This window comes from Acipenser ruthenus, chromosome 17 (assembly GCF_902713425.1).
Source record: "Acipenser ruthenus chromosome 17, fAciRut3.2 maternal haplotype, whole genome shotgun sequence".
NCBI lineage: Eukaryota > Metazoa > Chordata > Actinopteri > Acipenseriformes > Acipenseridae > Acipenser > Acipenser ruthenus.
Genome location: NC_081205.1, coordinates 29,734,414 through 29,753,677, shown reverse-complemented (window position 1 = coordinate 29,753,677; position 19,264 = coordinate 29,734,414). Strand labels below are relative to the sequence as shown.

The 19,264-nt window shown below is 36.6% G+C and overlaps 1 protein-coding gene across 1 annotated transcript in view; it reads right to left on the bottom strand.

The window, feature by feature from the left end:
- Positions 1-1,205: 1,205 nt before the first annotated feature.
- Positions 1,206-19,264, bottom strand: part of LOC117422998 (protein phosphatase 1L-like) — a 46,410-nt gene continuing 28,351 nt past the window's right edge. The window contains exons 2-4 of the mRNA XM_034038301.3: positions 10,720-10,894; positions 3,889-4,050; positions 1,206-3,174 (exon numbers count right to left, since the gene is read on the bottom strand). Of these exons, the coding sequence (XP_033894192.1) occupies positions 2,828-3,174; positions 3,889-4,050; positions 10,720-10,894 (684 nt within the window). The 3' untranslated portion in view covers positions 1,206-2,827. The remainder of the gene's footprint in view (positions 3,175-3,888; positions 4,051-10,719; positions 10,895-19,264) is intronic.

Below are 19,264 nucleotides of genomic sequence, written 5' to 3'. Positions count from 1 at the left end.
ATGTATGGAGAAAATGAGAGCGCTTATTTGGCATGTAAATCAAGTCAGAATAGGGCCCTGTATGATGGCTAAAATGCTTTTAGAATTGAAAAATTGTCTGTATTTGTGCTGGGTAATTTTAAACACTGCAGGCCATTTGACAGTGTAATATTGTTTTAAAAATATGTATAACAAACTAAATTCCCAGCTGATCTGAACATATCTGTAATGATTTGTATTGGTGTTATTGGTTTGTGAAAGGAAACCCTTTGCATAATGGCATCCTAATTGTATGGTTCTGCACAATTTCTTTTGTACATGCTTGGAGTTCAAAAAAAGGCAAATTTAACCTGATGGATTGTTAAATAAAGCAATATTTTGAATACTTTGATTGTTTCTTGATTTTCAACATACTATTATGCCTATAACAACTTTTTATAAGAACATTTAATATGTTGAATGTATATATTTATAGCATGGGTGCAATAATATAAATTGCGACAACACTCCAGTAGAGTTAATTCTATTCAACTCCTATAGAATTAATGTTTTACACCCCATAGTGTTTTTTTTTCAACACTAAACAACAGCGTTAAGGAAAAACAACAACGTCCGGTGTTACTCAGTGTTAATTTAACAATAGCTAGTGTTAATACAACCCTATGACAGTGTAAAAAGTGTAACACTTTTGAAAGTGTAACTTTAACACTGTACAGATTGGAACCATATGTTCACTGCGGCAGTGTTGATTTCAACTCTATTAGAGTTGCTGTGTACAGTTCTACATACAAGGCCTGCAAGCTTATTTTCAGAGAACAGGTGAAGGGTGAATAAAGGGCAGATGGAATGCAGTAAATGAGTAACTCTCCATGGTGATGAGCCCCTTGGGGTTTTTTGACTTGCACACACGGGGCAGCTTGGTTCAAGCGACTGTTATTTATGTTTTATTTGTACCTGGATAGACCAGGTGGGGACAGGTTCCCAACCCCCACCATTAGCAATTCAGAGAAACCACATGCATTACAGAGGAATATTTAAAATGCACACAGACTGGATTGTACCTGGTATTGTGGCTAAAAGCAGGAATATTTGAGCATTATCGTATTTTGCTATCGTTTCAATTTTTTTTTTTTTTACAGTGAAACCATAGGTATTTAACACATAACTATAAAACACTTAATGGTAGTTTATTAAGTGCAATTAAAATCTTTCCCAATGTTGTCCAATTGGATGCCATACAGCATTATTGAATAATTGCTGATTTACATTTTTTTTTTGGTATAAACAGCCTTTGGTCAGGTTTCAGACATTCAGCTTTAGGGCTGCACCTGAAGGTTTTAGTTGAAAGGTTCCATTATTAACAATGCGAACAGATTGCGTTGTCATGTCACAAAAGGCTGGAAATGAAAACTTTTTTTTTAAACACATCAATATATTTTTAAATACTAAACAATACAGTAATGGCAAAAAGTAAAGCTTTTAATGTGTTTTTATTATGTTCTCCTTAAATCCACAATTTTTTATTTTATTTTTTACATTTTCTGAAATTCAACAATACAAACATCACATTTGGTAACACATACAGCATTCTAGAAGAATATATAACCAAAACTACTACCTCTAGTGCATCATTACAGGTTTGTTTTTTCATCCAAGGTGGCATTATCATTAGTTTCCTATTAGAGTACTAGGCTGACGTACATAATGTACATTGGTAGTACACGGTTCTGTATTCATATTATCTCTGAGACAAATGTAAAAAATGAAGACAATCTAGATGTAAAAACTCAGATTCACTTTGTGTGCGTGGGAATTCACTAAGCTTTACAATAACCAGTGCACCTTTTGGCAAAGCTGTTAATAGCAAGCAAGCAATCAAACAAAAAAATAATAATAAGGTAGCAGATGAGTGTTTCAGTCAAAACAAAATTAGCTTTTTATTTTCCAGATTCCTATGTTTCTACTTATATTAGCAATTTTTATTAATACTTCTCTGTTCTTCTCTTACAGATTAAGCACTCATTTAACATATTGTTAAACCATACTGTTTCTTAACATTTATATAGAATACTGAATTTAACTGAAATCAGGTACTGGAACTCTGTTCCAGTAATAGGATAAACCATTCTTTTCTTCTATGTGTGAACCTAGAATTCAACGCATGGATATTTTATAAAATTAAGGCTGGTCGTAAAAAAAGAAAAACAACAAACCTATAAATTATGCCAGACCTGATTATATACACTGAAAAACTAAGATAACACTTAGCAAAGTCTACTGGAAGAGGGTGTGCCTCCCTGGTCTGTTTTTGAAATTGTGAAAGCTTTATGGAAGCAGGATTCACCTGAATAAGAGTCACCTGAATAAGATTCACCTGAAACTAATCCATTACGTGCTTTAAGAGTTAGCTAATGGAAGAACATTTATTTGTGACTGATTAAATCTGGGCTTCCTTTCTAAGCAGTTAAACTATTCATGCATGGATAACTAATTTTCATCAATACTAAAATAAAATGAGCTAGGAGATCAGGCAAACTTTCCAACGAGAACAAGAGTTAGATTAGCCAGTCTTAATTGATTGGAAATCCATATTCCGTATTTATTCTCCCACCACACCGGCTCCTACTAATCGTTAAACACAAAGCATATTTATCCTGTTTATAAAGATCTAACGCAATATTTATTTGTTTCTTACCTGTGAGAACAAACAAAAAAACATATATATATAACATTGGGAAACTGTGCCCTTTATCATTGCTAATAATTCAGATAACACTAAAATACTTTGTAGATAATGCTATAAACATAGTTCTTGCTTTAAAACTCGGTGGGGGAAAAATATATATTTTCACTGGTCTCCTGTTTTGCTGCTGTTTCTGAATTTTACAACCATGACAGTTATATTATCAGGGCATCCCCTGTAAAACGACTGCAATACAATGCTCTTGGCCCCAAAATGTGGTTCATCCAATCTCTCTTTGATGAAGCGCACTGCCTCTTCATTGCTGAAAGCATCCCACAGTCCGTCGGAAGCCAGGATCATAAACTCGGGCTGCAGCTTGTCGAGGTCAAAGGTCAGAATATCCGGTTCCGAGATGATGACGTTCAGGTTCTTCAGGGGGTAGTCGCCCAGGGACCGAGACATTGCGAGGATGCCCTGGACCCTCCAAGAGCCATTGAAGCTGATGAACCCCCCTGCAATGCAAACGCAAGGATCATCCAAGTGAAATGGCTGTGCAAGAAGCGGGCGGAGAACATCTTCATAAGGGAATGGTGTTAAGAAAATCAGTGTTTAAGGTTTTTCTCTTATCTAGGGGTATAAAAGGCATTACCACTTCAAGAGAGATCCTCAGTAACAAAAAAAAGTGCTTTGTGATTTGGGGAAATTACAAGTTGAAGATAAGCACTGCTCTAGAGAATCTTACAGAAAGTTTAAGACAGTGACCATGTACAGTTCAGAAGTGAGTAGTTCTATTTGCGTTGCTGCTGCCCTCTACTGTTAACCCATAAGTAAAATTGGAACACTCCCATAAAATATAATTCTAAAATAATACCAAATCTAAATCTGTTTTTAAAATGCGTAACACATTATAAATATTAGCATAGAAAGTGACAAATCATTACTTCTATCATTAATATGAAGTCATTAATATGCAGAACATTCTATTGATTCCACGTACACCATGTAATTAGAATGTATGCTAGTTTTACTTCCAGCAGTCTAATTGCACCACAAAGTATATTTTTAATAAGCAGCAGTGTCTCATTGAATCCTGTTCAATCTTATTCTGCAATATAATTCGATCAATGCTTTCTTCAGTGTAGCTGTGAACCTGCAGTGCAGAATGAGGGCCTTTATTTTATCACCAGTACAGAGAAATCAATTCTAATGGCACTGCGTGATCTTACCCGCTCTCTTGATTCTTTTTCTTTCCTTCAGTTGATAGGGCTTATGGTCGTGTGATAAAGCGATGGCATTTCCATCTTTGTCACACAGCACTCCCCGCGAATCCCCAACATTTGCCACTGTCAGTTCTTTATCTGATAACAACGCAACCAGGCAGGTGGTACCTGCAATGATAAAACAAGACAGTAACCAATTACAGAAAGAAACAGGCTTTTGCCAAGTTTAATTAGTATTTTAAGAAAGTTTACAGACGAGAGGAAGCCATTTGGCCCATCTTGCAGACAAATAAACAAACAAACAAAAAAAAAAAACATGAAACTACTCTAGACAGTATATCTGAAGTTAGATATCTAAGAAACTGAAATGGGAATGTTAATTACCCCATTTTTCTTTAACATACAAATACAGTATTGTTTTAAATTAATTGTCAAATAACACGCATTGTGGTTAATTAGCTTAATTGATCTTAGAGTTTGCATGATTAACACATTACACAGTGAACTTGAGTTGTTAATCAGAGCTGAAAAATATCTTAATCAGTGCATCACTTTAACTGAAGATTTAAAAAATGGAATAGTTGATTAACCCAGGGTGGGCTACCTGCTCCTGTGAAGCAATTTCAAAGAGACTACTTTGCCTTTCACTGATGAGAAAAGACCAGTTCATTATAAAAGAACAAGATCACCTAAAAGTATCTGATTTTATGTACTGTATTTGTACATGATAAACGTGAACTCAGAAGGTTACCCATGTTTGCATTAAGACCCATAAAAATAAGCATCAAAGAAATTACATGCATGCACACACAATTAAATGCATTGCAGTTACATATATATTGCAACTACCTAGAGCCTTTTTGAGAAGCTGCTTCTACAAAGTGGGTATTACAAAGTGGGAATTAGTTAAAACAACTGTAGGTAAGTAAAAATAATTCAATTTTGTGAAGAAAAAACTAACAAACTAATATAGCTGTAACCTTTGAAATAACAAGTTGGGATTTCTGATATTGCATTTTAGCAAGGTTATCACATTATTTTCGACTGCTTGCGTTACCTAATCTGTACTTTCATTTCCAGTGTTCTCTCTGGCTGTCTCTGTCCTCAACTGTGGCCCAACTCATTATTTTTATCTTTTGCTTCTGAAGTGAGAATAGGCTCAAAAGGCACCTGCTGTGTAAATCTGCCAGACAAGCCAATATACAGAGTCTGTCAATACCTCTCACTGCTCGTACTGTTTAATGCTTTTTTAAAATGAAACTGCCTGAAAGATGCCTTCACTGTGCCACTGTGAGAAGCTCATTTTACAGAATACTGCAACAGGAATTAACCCCAACCCTGGTGGAGTTTGCACATTTTAAAATCTAACGTTGTATTCACTGACAAATCTCTTTTTTTCCTCAAAAAAGTATTTCACCATCAGATGGCAAAACTACTTGAAATATTTGCCAAATTTTCCATTGCATGTTTAAGGCTGCTACCCACCAGACGTGACGCGGCATGCAGAATTGTGCAGCGATGCGTCAAAATGAATAAAACCTATACTTTTGATAAGTAGATTTCACGCGATAGGCGACGCAGGAGTGGCACCAGGGCAGGGCGACACTGGAGTGATGCAAAATAAATAGGATTCATTCAAAATGTCATTGCTGACTGTGACAGTGGTACAATATGGCAAGGTATGGAGCAGTTCAGTGCAAGTATAAGCTGATGCGAGTACTGGTACAATTGGGTGCCATATAGTCCAGTATAGTCGAGGAGATGCCGGGATGGTGGTCAGGGACTGAGCAGTCCTGCTATCTGTGGGTAGGTCATTCCAGCACAGAGGGGCAAGGGTGGAAAAGGAGCTGGCTCTGGAAGTGGGGGAGCGGATGCATGGTACAGCTAATCTGCTGGTGGTGGAGGAGCGGAGGGGGTGTTGGGAGAAATGATAGTCTGGAGATAGGAGGGTGCCGCGTTTTTAAATGCAAAGAAGTTCAGAAAGATCAGTTATAAAGAATAATACTGACAGGTTGGATTTATATTAAAGATCAATAAATTCCACAAGACAACCCCACAAGAGGGGTTTCTTCAGGGTTAAAATCAGAGACTCAATAGCACCATAAATTTAATTACGGAACAGAATGCAAGATGTGCAGGAGTGTGATCTCTTACAAAGAGGTCTGCAGGTGGCATGCTTTCGTACTGTATCAACAAAAGCTGTTTGCATTCCTTATTTTTAATCATAGCTGTCACCGTCTGGCAGCAATTGAAAAGTGCTTTCCTAGTCACCGCAGTATCTAAAATAGCCACTAGAGGGAGGTAGTCATCAGTTACTGAGGAAACTTTAAGAAGGTGTTTCAGTGTACAGTATCTCGTAAAATAGGAACAGGGCACCGGGGACAATGTTTGAATCCATCTTGACCCCCACCCCACCAATCCCCTCATGCCATGACTTAAATCATTTTAGGTAAAATGGGTTCTAATGTTTACTTCATAAAAAAGATTCAAGATAGCAATAACTGAAATATGAAATACGTGTGGGAGGCATGCTTGTAACATACATATGCCCTTCCATATTAAGACATATAGTGCAGGTGCTATGTGTTTGTTGCACTAATTACAAGACAATACTTTTACTTATAACCTTGCCAGATTATGGTTACAAAGAGCCCCTATTTGTATTCTCTTGATTTATTTTCTAAACAGGTAATGTATCTTTAATTTCAGAGGTCGCCCCTACAGTCCAATAATCAACAAGCAACGGTACCTGATTATTTGGAACAACCTAAGGGCACGCTCGATTGAGTGGAGGGTATCTGCTTTGACAGAAGCCTCCTGTTTCTTGCAAGCAAAACGAAGGAAAGAATAGAAACTCTATCTGAATCCCAGTCACTGGCAATGTACTATTGATGATAAACAAACAATTTGCTTTAGAGTTCCACCAATGCTGAGTGCACATCTGGTTCCAATCCCTGCAACTTTATATCAGATTTGACCAATTGTTTTGACATATTTCAGATATTTTAAATCTGTTATAAAACACATATATCGGTGGAAGTACATCAAAGCGCAGCTCCGTCCTGAATTTCAGCAGCACAACGCTAACAGACCTATTAGAAACTAGTCCCTCTAAGCATGTTATTCCACTTATGTTATTCCATTTGTAAGGATTTTAAAACTCTTGCTTCCCTGACCTTGTAGCTCTTTAACTTGGCACATGGCCCGAAATACACCCATGTAGGGAGTAACTGGCTTTTAATAACTCAGAGTGCAGCTGTGACCAAGGAGGGATGATAAAACCTGTTTTGAGCCCATGTACAAACCATAATTAAACCAATTAAAACTGGTTCTAAAACCACTTACTTTTGTTAAATGTGACATGCTATAACTTTAGGCAAGTGTCATAGAATGCATAACAACACACTATTGGAACACGTAGGCTTTTTCTGATAAACACGCACCTTGTGTGGGGCAGTGTACACATTGTTCCAGTTAAATGGCACAAGCTCTTATTGTTGCTAGTGCACATCAGCAGTTTGCAATCGCCAGCCTTATCGTTCGACCTTGTGATGCTTGGGTATAGCGCTATGCTGCCTGTGAGAATTGAGCAAAACTCATATCATTGTTCTTAAATGTTACTTCTTCTTATCTGGGTTTCTGCTGACATTGGTAAAGTGAAAAAGAAACGCAAATGTTAACTTTCAATGTGCTTTGTCTCACACCACACATCATGCTAGGGAAATAAGACCAAATTTGGTCAAGGAAATTACGTAAGCTAGCAGTATATCTGTGCTGTACGAAGTAATTTCTTAGCTCAGAAACTAACATCTACACTAATGCCGGCTCAGAAACTAACATCTACCCTGATGCCAGCTCAGAAACTAACATCTACACTGATGCCAGCTCAGAAACTAACATCTACCCTGATGCCAGCTCAGAAACTAACATCTACCCTGATGCCAGCTCAGAAACTAACATCTACACTGATGCAAGTCAAGAACACCATCAACTGAGGCCTGTGTGTGGGATCACTGATGTATCAAATTTGATTCTGTTTGCATTTTGATTCCTGAATAAACTATTTTTGATTGGAACTACCTGAAGAAAATTGGCTTATTATTTTTAAGAAGAAATTGAACCCCTTACACATTTAAGTAGAATAACAAAAATGTATGTCACGCTAGATATACACACGCTTTCTGAACTCAGATCCTGGTGTATGTGGACGTGTATGTGGAGATATATATATACATACATAAATAAATATATATATATATATATATATATATATATATATATATATAGTACAGTATTCTGAACTAAACGGAGAGCATTTCCTTTTATTATCCTGCCACAAATATTTTACACAATAAAAAAATGATCACTGCTTTTTCAAGAGGGGCAGCATTAATAAAACACGACTGTTAAAGTTTTCTGAGATCAGCGAGGAATTTTCCTGAAACTGAACCTTCAAACATTTCTTATGTAACAGAAGTCGAAAGAAAGTAGTTGCACTGATTTGCCTTTAATGAGTGTTTTTTTCTTTATTTTCTATATGGTACAGATAAATATTTATTTTTGAAGCTCATACTTATAATAATTATTTTAGTTAGTCCTTCAAGGCTCTTGCTTTAAAACTGAAAGCTGGTGCTGTATCAGATATTATGCATTCTTGAATTAGATGCCAACATATACATATATATTTATTGTTTTAACAATAGTAGCAAGTACCTTCTTTCACAAAGAAAAAACAATCTGGGAAAAAAAGGGTCCGAAGTGGCTGTAAGTATCAAGGTAGAACAGAAGGAAAGCGATGTCAGCCGAAGAGCTTTTTCCCAGATTGCTTTTTCTTCAGGTCAGGTCCAAATGCTTAGTTCATTTAATTGGCAAGTCCCAAAATAAACACACGGCAGCATTTTCCAATTTCAAAACAATGTCCTATTTTAACCTTGTAAAAAACTTTTACAGTATAAGGTAGTTTCTGCTTTTCAGCTTTCTGATTGACGGATGATGGTCAAAGCTTTTTGAGGCAACAAACAATAAATGATAGATTTCTAAAACCAGGAATCACCCATCATTTGCAACTTACAAAAGCATGCTGGTGTTTGACCACAGGGAGCAACTGTTATTTCTAAGACAGCCCCTTCTGTTGTCACAGCAGGCTCCCAGACTAAACACACTTTGACAGTCTGTTTTGTTCAAGATAAGGAACCATGTGGTGCAGATTATATATATATATATATATATATATATATATATATATATATATACACACACACACACACAGACACACACACACACACGGACAACATCAGACAAGTTCATGTTACAGCAACCCCAAACAAATTGTTGTGAACAATCTATAAATGGATTAATCGCATATCATTTCCACATGATATGGATTTGTAGTTCTACCGAAACATTAAGTAACATTGACTTTCGCTTTAAACGGGAAGTGCATTCAGCATATTTAATCTTTTAATGAAAGTGCAGACGGTATTTCTTGTTTAGTTTATTACAGTATATTTAATTTAATGAAGATTTGAGTAATCGATTAGCAAAAAAAAAAAAAATGTAACAGTCAAAGATAATTTGCACAATTAAATTTTTTAATAAATGAAAAACCCTGAATAAATTGTGCAGCAGCAATAGTGTTCCTCGCAAAATGGAGACATGCTTTGAGAATCGCAGCCTTATCTGTGCTTATCTAAATTTAAATCAAGGCCATCCTCGGTAAACACTCCCCAAACACACTGTAACGAAGAGCACTTGGGCTTTTACTAGTGTGATAAAACCAAACTAAATCAGTGTAATGGAATTCTTTGGAATCTGTGATCGAGTCTTTCAAGTTATGGATAATCATTCACAGTCTTTACCAAACTTTCTTCAAGATACGTCCACAATTTCTTTTTTTTTTTAAGATGCTATGGCATTGATGATGAGATAATAATAATGAAAAGAATCTTAAATGCTAAATGTCACTTCCATGTTTAACACCTCCAGATGCTCCAACAAGCCAACATGGTTATCTATTACCTGACATTTTTACTGCAGGTGTTATTTTTCCAGAAAATGTGCTCATCCTGACCTTTCTCCTTCATTGCAGGCACATTGGGAATGACACTTCCTTTTTAATGAGCAGCATAGTAACAAAACCGAACACTTGCTTGCATTAAACTGTAAGGCTCGTCATCTTTTGGTTTTATTACAGATACATGCCATCATATTCCATTTTTTATCCAATTTGAAAATGACTTTTTTTTCTGTTGGCAGTCACATGGTGATAGATAATACATAGGAATACCAGAAGCAACGGAACAAAATGATGACGTGATTTTTTTTTTTTTTTAAGAAATTGTTTAAGGTTCAGTAAGACTGGAGGGTCTGGAATGATACATTTAAGAACTAAGGAGGTCTGCATAAGTATTTTATTTAAGCAATAGAAGCCTGATTATTGGGCATTACTATCTTGTGGTTGACCATGCCAGGAAGGCAAAAGCCCAAGCCACAGACCAGGGTGTTCCTGTAGAGATAAGATCAAATACCAAGGCAATCAGGGTTTCATTGCTGCATCTGGTGAATAGTGTCTTCAGTGTCTTCATCTGTTATAGATTTATTTAGCTTCAACCAGCTTTATTAAAGTTAGACATTCTATCTTAATGTTTCGTCTCTTCCAGATTATTGAATGAAAGTTCTGAGGTTTCTAATAAAATTAATATAATTGGATACACATTTCTTGGTCTGTTTCTCAAATTTACGCCCATACTGTACAGGTCACTTCCATTCTACGTGCTTGGCCCTCCGTGTGCCCTGCAAAGAAAAGTTGGAACATACAGAGGTGATGCATTCTCTTACCTGCTTCATCATAGGAGGCAGACAGTTTATCGAGCATTTCCTTGTCGATTGAAAGGATGTGTTGTTCTAGGATACTCTGGTAAGACAGCACACTGTTCTCTTTATCCTTCTCGTAGTTCAGCAGCTGTTGCTTCAGAACCTCAGGCAGGTGTGTCTTCACATATTCAGCTGCAGACTATTAAAAGAAGAGACGGAAGATTGTCAAAAACCCCGCTGTAGAACATTCTGAACAAAGCCCATCTGCTCTTTTGAAAAAAACTTTCCAGCCTTTTGAGCAAGTATTTCTTGATTGCTCATAAAGCCAACATGAAAAGATAAAAGGCAGACATTGTTTCTGCTTACATTTACCATGCCAAACGAGTCAAAACTGTAAGAAACCCAATCAATGCTACTGTTTGGAACAAAGCCTAAAGATCAGCAGCAAGATTACCACTCAAATCACGGTGGCTTCTAAACATCAAACTCCCTCATGCTAATTATCAAATGCATTTAACTAGAATCATAAGGAGCAGTTTATCGTTAGCTAGTTGTCTTGCTGATTACTGCATCAAAGATTCTCTACACTACAGAACGACTGATTAACTTTAACCACATATTATATTCCACATTCAGAAAGGAAACCTGACTGGCTGATCATCTTCAATGTTCTATTAAACACTGAAAGCCTTGAAAGGTTGGCTTGCTTGATTTAATACTCTTAAATATATCGGGGCTTGATTCTTTTTATGAATACAGTTCTGTTTAGCCTCATGGGAAGAAGCAGCTGGGCTGCCAGTTCTGATAAGATGTAACTTTGTTTAGCTTTCCATTTCTCTATGAGGTTTGCTGTAAGGCTGATCGAATAAGCAACAAGTGGGTTAAATACAAGTCCTAATTAGGGGTTAGAAAAACATGACAGGTAAGACTGATACAATATCCAGAAATACAACATGGAAAATATTCATCATCCATTTCTGTTTTGCTTTGTAGAGTATGCTATTGCAGTTCATCAGTTAAAATACATTATCAAATTGTATGGTAAAACACCTGTATTTTATTTAAAAAAAAAGTGAAATCAGTACTTCCAATCACTAAAAGTACAAGGTGTCATGCAATATATACATTAATAAAACATTTTCTAACATGAATGCAGAACAGCTAGGGGGACATGTATCAAGATCGACCGACGCTGCTCTAAATGGGCGGAGTGTAAAGTAGCGCTCTGCCGCGGCACAAATTTACCCCATCCCACAATTAATGAGGCACGGCGTAAGCTGGAACATTTAAATGTAAAAATTCTGCTGTGCCGGTGTCCCGAAACCCTAAAAATGGGATACGGTAGCAAAGACTAACAGACTAATCTGAAAAATAGCGCCTTACAGCATTTTACATTACTGTACTGTTCACCTCGCCTGTTGATTTCATACGTAGCAAGTAGAAGCAGCGCTACAGTAGCTGTACCGTGTACACGGTCCAGCTCACTGTCAGGCATTTGGTTGAATTCCTCATACTGTACAATGATATTTCTACATACAGTACTATTAATGTACAGTGTGTATAAAGAAAAACACTAAAGCCTCATTTTTGCCATTTCAGGTTTGCAGTTAACGTTTCTCCCGTGTTTAATATTCTGGGATTAGAGGCAGCAAAATAGGCTATAAATTACATGATCATTTTAATTGATTTGCCAACATAAGTTTTAAAGGTTTACAAAACTTGAAAATGTTGCAGAATTTGTCATTCAAGGTTGTTTTTGTTTTTTTGTTTTTTTTTTAACTATTTTGTCTGCTTGTTACTTTTTTTGCAACACAGACCATTTTAAACGACTCAGAAGTTTGTTACATTTTTAAAGATCGTTTCAATAGCGAATCAAGTTACAATGTACATTTTTAAATATTGTTTCAATAGCGAATCGAGTTATGTACATTTTTAAAGAATGGACTCAGTAGCTAGGCTACATGTTAAAATGTTTTAGCCTTGGTTTTTGGGTGATGTTCTTGATGAACTATCAATGATAACACATTTTAGGCAACTTACATCAGTAGAATATAGGCCTAATGTAAATAGATTTGTTTTATTTTTGGCCTTAACGTTGTCGCAAATGCTTGAATACATGTCCCCCATAGCGTTTTTTAAACAACAGCTAGGGGGAGACACTGTCACAAAATCTAGAAAAAAAAACTCCAAAGCACAGTACCTATCAGACTTCAATAAAGCGTGCCTTCGGGAAATTAATAATTAGAACAGACCAATGAAGCTATAATATGTTTTCCAGTTATATGTGAAGGAAGTGACTCAGGTTTAAGGTATTGGTGATGATGATGGCATTACCCTGGCCTGGCTTCTTTTCATACATGGTTTAAATATAGATCCACGCCACCGGTCTGATTATATTACATCCTCTAAATATCCTGACCAGCGGAAAAAATTCCCACAGGGACCCACTGCGGCTCTAAATATTTACATGCTCTTTTCCAAAAGACCACACTGATGTAAATACAACTGTGAGGATGTAGAGCCTGCATTATTTCACCATCCAATGATGTACTTACAGTACCATAATCCACTATTATGAAGGTCTACACCAACATTAACCTAAAGTCAACCCTTTCTTGCATGTGCTTCCTTTATGTACCCTGGTTTATACATCAGTTTATAGAGTAGAGCATCTCTAGGGAGATGATTCTTTACTAAAGTCTGAGCTTTATTTTTACGCAGGCAAGCCGGGTTGCTGTAAATTCCTGTTTTTTCAATTCCAGTTCCAATTCCCATTAGCCTTTAATTTATTCAAACTCCACTATTCTGCATTCAGTAATAATAATAATAATAATAATAATAATTTATTTCTTAGCAGACGCCCTTATCCAGGGCAACTTACAAGATATCACATTATATTTTCATACAATTACCCATTTATACAGTTGGGTTTTTACTGGAGCAATCTAGGTAAAGTACCTTGCTCAAGGGTACAGCAGCAGTGTCCCCACCGGGAATTGAACCCACGACCCTCCGGTCAAGAGTCCAGAGCCCTAACCGCTACTCCACACTGCTGCCTTGAAATCATGAAATCATTGTAGTCATTAGTCACCAATCAACATGACTTTCGAAAAACAAATTCATACTTTCTTATTGGGCCACTGGTAATCTGTGATTTAATGATCAGAAACTAACTTCAAATGACAACCAGGATTGTTCCAGGATTACAGTATTACCATTTCTTTTCTCATTTGAATTAATATAAAATCATACATGACAAGATTTAAAGCAAACAAAGCAATTTGCCGGTAAATGAAAATAAGCGTTCGTCTGTTTAATTGCTTTTTTTTTAAAACTAGGTATTAGCCTTATCATATCTATTAGTATTGCTATTAACAATATATCCACTAGATAAAGAGGAGAATGCTCCAATTTCATTGCCGTTTTCATAACTTTATATAAAATGATAACATCATTACAGAATGGCGTAGAAACTGGTATTTATTATAAAAACAAAATATTTACACTGCTGGAAACTAAGCATTATAAATACTGTCTAAAGCCTTTAACCACAGTAAGTTATAGACTGTAGGTTAAACCTCAGTGATTGAAGCAATTGAAACATTTGTTTACACGATGAATGAAAGTATCTTCAGTTCAGATCCACTGAATAGGAGAACAAAAAATACACTTTTTGTATACTAATGAGCGTGCAGAGATGGGAGCAGCGGATTCAAGACTTAGGAAACCATTCCAATTGATCCTGCCATGAAAGAGAGGCTCTGAATTGTGACACAACAAAGAGAGCCCTGATAGAGCTGCCAGATGACACTGTCTTAAAGATACGACCCAGGTGTTGATTAGCCATTTTATCCACAACACAAGTGTGGACTGGGTGAACCCCGGGGGCTAAAGCGTGCTGCAAAACAGTTCCAAATCAAGAGAGCAGGCGAGGTTTGGAAAACAGAGCTGTATTCACAGTTCAGGAGCCATCTTTCCAAAGGCACTGTTCACTCCACTACACGTACAATCTAGCGCAGTTTCCGGAATTTTGATTTCGAATTCGTTTTTGACATTTGACACAGTTCTGTCAAGAGGGTGCATAGACGTTTCTTTTTAGGATGCTAATTATAAAGTCATTTTTAATGCGTTAAATGCCAGTTTCCTATAGTACTGCATACCAATCAGCTTTATTGTTAAGTCCGCAAAGCAAGTTGCAAGTATGGTATATCTTTTGTCCGTTTGCGTTGTGTTACACAGTGCAAGTCTTTACCCTGGCATCTTACAGTAGCCATCATCTACCTATGATTAATGCCCAGTTTCCATAATTATGTGTGTCATTCCTTATACATTATGTTCCTATCAACATCAAATTGAAAAAAGAAGTGGACAGCTGAAGATTGGGCAGGCACCTGGGAGAAAGCTTTCAACCGGTTGTACATCTTTATTAAAATAATACAACACTCCCTTGTAACTTTACATTTTGATCATTTCCAAATTTGTTTAATTCACCGCTAGGCTGTGCTGACCACAGTAAATTGTGCTATACTTAACCATCTAAGGACCTGTCATAAATCATTGCTCTGAATATTTCTCAATTCTTTTTATGTGCAAGTAAAATAATGTTAGAGCACTGCAAATATCATAAAACACTTTTAAAACTGTCATGCAACCCTAACATGTTACTGTAGTAAACTGTTACTCCTCATTAATAACAGCCAGATCTTACACGTTTAAAAAATGGATCTTTAAAACTAAAGCAACCTTGAAACAGAACTGTGTTTGGTGTTCTTGGTGAATGTCAGAGTTATTCTCTATACTGTAAATCATGATACTGCTGGATTTTGACATGTTTGTATCCTTGATCCATCATTGTTCCTCCTCATGTTCAAATCACAGTGCACACACAATATGAAAAAAGACAGACACCTTAGTTGACATTTCAGGTGTTGCTGCAAAATAAAATTAATTACATCTTTAATTAAACAAATCATTCATGAATAAAATGGTAAGTAAATTAATCACTCCCATGTCACTTGATATGTTAATTAAACCCACACATTAACATCAAAACTTAAATTAAAAACTGATTGCGAACTGCTGAAGATGTACATTTGAAATGTTTGAATTTATTATTAGTAGACTGCTCTGTCAATTACATTACGGTAAATTAATCTATTCACACCCCTAAACTAAGTGAAATATTAATGATTAAAAGCTATTAATGTTATTAAAAAAAAAAAAGTTTAATAAAATAGTACTGGTATGTAAAGATAATAAAGGAAATAAGACTCTGGTTCTAAAGTAGAGCCATGCTTTCTAATCTTATGTGAATAAAACCATAGTGAGGAAAAGCCAAGCTACTGCAGACCCTAGTAACCTTAACATAAAATCTGGAATGCCTCAAACTGCTATGCTATATATAATGGGAGACATTCATCAAGGAATGTGTTGACCATGAAAAAGTGTTTAGTTCAAACCAGCCTGTTACTAAGAATTACCTACTGTACTCCACCATACCGTGTCTTCAAATGAGCCCTGCAGATCATTCAGATCTCTAAGATGGCTAAAAGAATAGGACTATACTAATTCCAAGGACAAAATGCCCTTCAATCTAGTGTCAGAACGTTCAGACTTTTTTTTCTTTCTTTTTTTTTTTTTTAACAAACCTAGTGAGAACGTAGCAGCTGATAGCTCAAAGGATCATGTCCTGACCATGCAATGTGAGCGTGAATTAACTTGATGACACACATCTGAGCAGAATACGGGAGGTACACATTAGTATTCAAGGTGAAGAAAAATAGGATTTTAAAACCATAATTACTGCACTTTCACAGCTCAGCTGTCCATGTAATAAGGAGCTGCACATTACCCACACCGAAGAGAAGAGAAGAAAGCACAGCTGAGAATTCCTGATTACACCCTCATTTTATTCTAAGGGCACCTGCTTCTGCTCAGCCCCTAATCTCTTGGACCTGGCTGGGAATTGAGCCATTAATGCCACATTATTTTGTTTGTGCTTCAGCTGCTGTGCAGTATATGATGCACCATACTTGCCCACACAGTGGTACTCTATTATCTCTGTTACGAACACCAAACCTCCGAACTGTCTACCGAACACTCCACTTTTAGCCGTAGATACAGTAGCAGGTGTACACATTTATTTAAACTTACAAACAACCTCCAACCTGCTTTGGGGCTCTAATTCATCTTCAGCTCCCTCCTACTCCATGCTGACCCTTAAGGCTACCTGACCATTTTCTTAAAATGCGAGCTTGAGTCCCTTGATTGAATGGCATGTATTAAATGAATGGCTTTCTCAAGGGTAGCCCCTGCCACCTGGAATCGGCTTACTATTAGAAGGATCCAAATCAATAACTAAATGCTTCTGTTGCAAGGCTAACCCAGTACATCTTCCGTTCACAGTTCTTGCTATGTCCCAGAGACACATCAACACACAACTGGCTGTCTAAGTCAAGAGTTGAAACCAGCTTAATCTACAGTGTGGTACCAATGGTACGCAGACATATCTCATTTAAAACAGTATCATCCCCACTAATAATGTTCATGAATATGTATTGTATCACCATTATTTTAGGGTACAAAGTGTCATTATCTTTTTAAAATTTTGCCAACAAGTAACATCAAAAGTACATTTCCAAGATTACTAAGATTAAAACAGATTTTTTCCATTTCAACTGTGCTTTTCAACCAAACTAAAACATTACAAGGGAAAAGGTGGCATGAGCAACAACAGAGGGTTCAGTCTGCATGCTGCCTCCCGTCTATAAGGGTTTCACTAGCTAATTTTGTTACTATGGTCATTTCCTATGTACTGTACCTAAAATGATAACTGTGACGAAATAATCCATTAAGAAAACAGCTTGGCTGCTGCCTTATCCTTATGAACAAAAGGAGCAGAAGCTACTGTAGCAGGATCAAATTGAAAACACCAGCAATGAGAAACAGCACATCATCACCAAGTGTGTTTAGCTTCAAGCCACATCTAAACGAATTGCCTCGTATAGGGTTTACATGCCATGTCATTTTAGCAATATTTAGCCTAAAAACTATTAGTATCTCAAACCACATAACACACACAGACATAATACATTTGGTCTGAGGGGTACACATGTTGAAAATAGCCTGCAAGTGCTGTACTTTCCTGTAAAATGTTACAGTAAAGAGGTCTCAAATGATTGCAATGACAAATTGTAGACCAATCCGCCACAGTTTAGACCTTTTTAATAGTGTCAACCAACTATTTCTCAAAGCTCCAGACTTTTACTTAACTTGACTTACAGCTCTGTTTGAATGAAGAAGAAGAATTAAGAAAAGTGTTTAAGGAAGAATAAATAAACAAGTGAAACTTACTTTATTACATTTCCTAAAATGCATAAAGGTATCCTCAGGGATTTTAGGTCAGGTCAAAATTCTGTGCAAATTCTTTGATACAGGGCTAATTAATTCTAATATTAGTACTGTACTGTGATTTCTGTATGCTGGCATAAGGCAGACAGATAACACCACACCTCTGATTCAAGTTCACTGGACAGATTAAAAGTCCTTGCATATTAAATACGGTTTGAAAACGTCAAGAATATTTATGAAGAAGTGTTTCTGGATGTAAATACAGTAGCTATGTACTGCACAATGCAAACTGAATAGACTGACATTAATATGCCTGTAGAATCGGGCTCTCTATAGAATATCATCCACCGTCGTGTCAAGCAGAGACTGACTTTCTAGCTCCACTAATCCGGTTTTGCAAATTGGAGTAGCAAGCCAGTATTTTGTTTACAAGCAGCACAGTCCAAAATGATTAGCAATGCAACTCGCCTCACGTACAGTAAACGCTGCATTTAAAAAACGGAGTTTGGCATTCAGGATATTCACAACATGCACATGAATATAGTTAAAAGCCCCCCCCCCCCCCCCCCCCCCCCCCCGCCCCAAAAAACTATTTTGATTAGAAACTTCTGAATCTTAAAAGAAAAAGATATGCATACCTCTTAATATGTCTCTTAATAAAAGAAAGGCTGCAGACAAACTATTTCCTATAGGAAGGTGCTCAGGGGATGCATGTAGTACAGATTCCATTAATAACCCTGATCTAGATCCTAGCTGGGCAGACATCTACTGATCCACCAGGCGACCCTTATTATTCCCCGGCCACTTCTCACCAAGAACGCAGGTGAAAGAGAATTTCTTTAAAGAATGCTTCTCAGTGCCTCGAGCAGCAAAGGTACTGGAACTGTACCACACTGTACTACTCTATAAATGGTTTCAATTGCTTTTGGAGATCCCAAACCATTTAAACCCTCATTTCGACATTATATCCAAACACTTTATTTTCTTACTTCCTGTAGATGTAAACACAAAGTTTATTATGTATTGGAGACATTGCTACTATATATATTACACAGTACACACACACACACACACACACACACACACATACTGTATATAATTAGTCTGCCATTCTTTGTACACTAGCCCCTACCCAGCATTTGCACCCTACTGGCAAAATTAAAAGCTCATATATTGATTTTTGTTCCTACACAGTATGCAGCTTTACACCTCAGAAAAC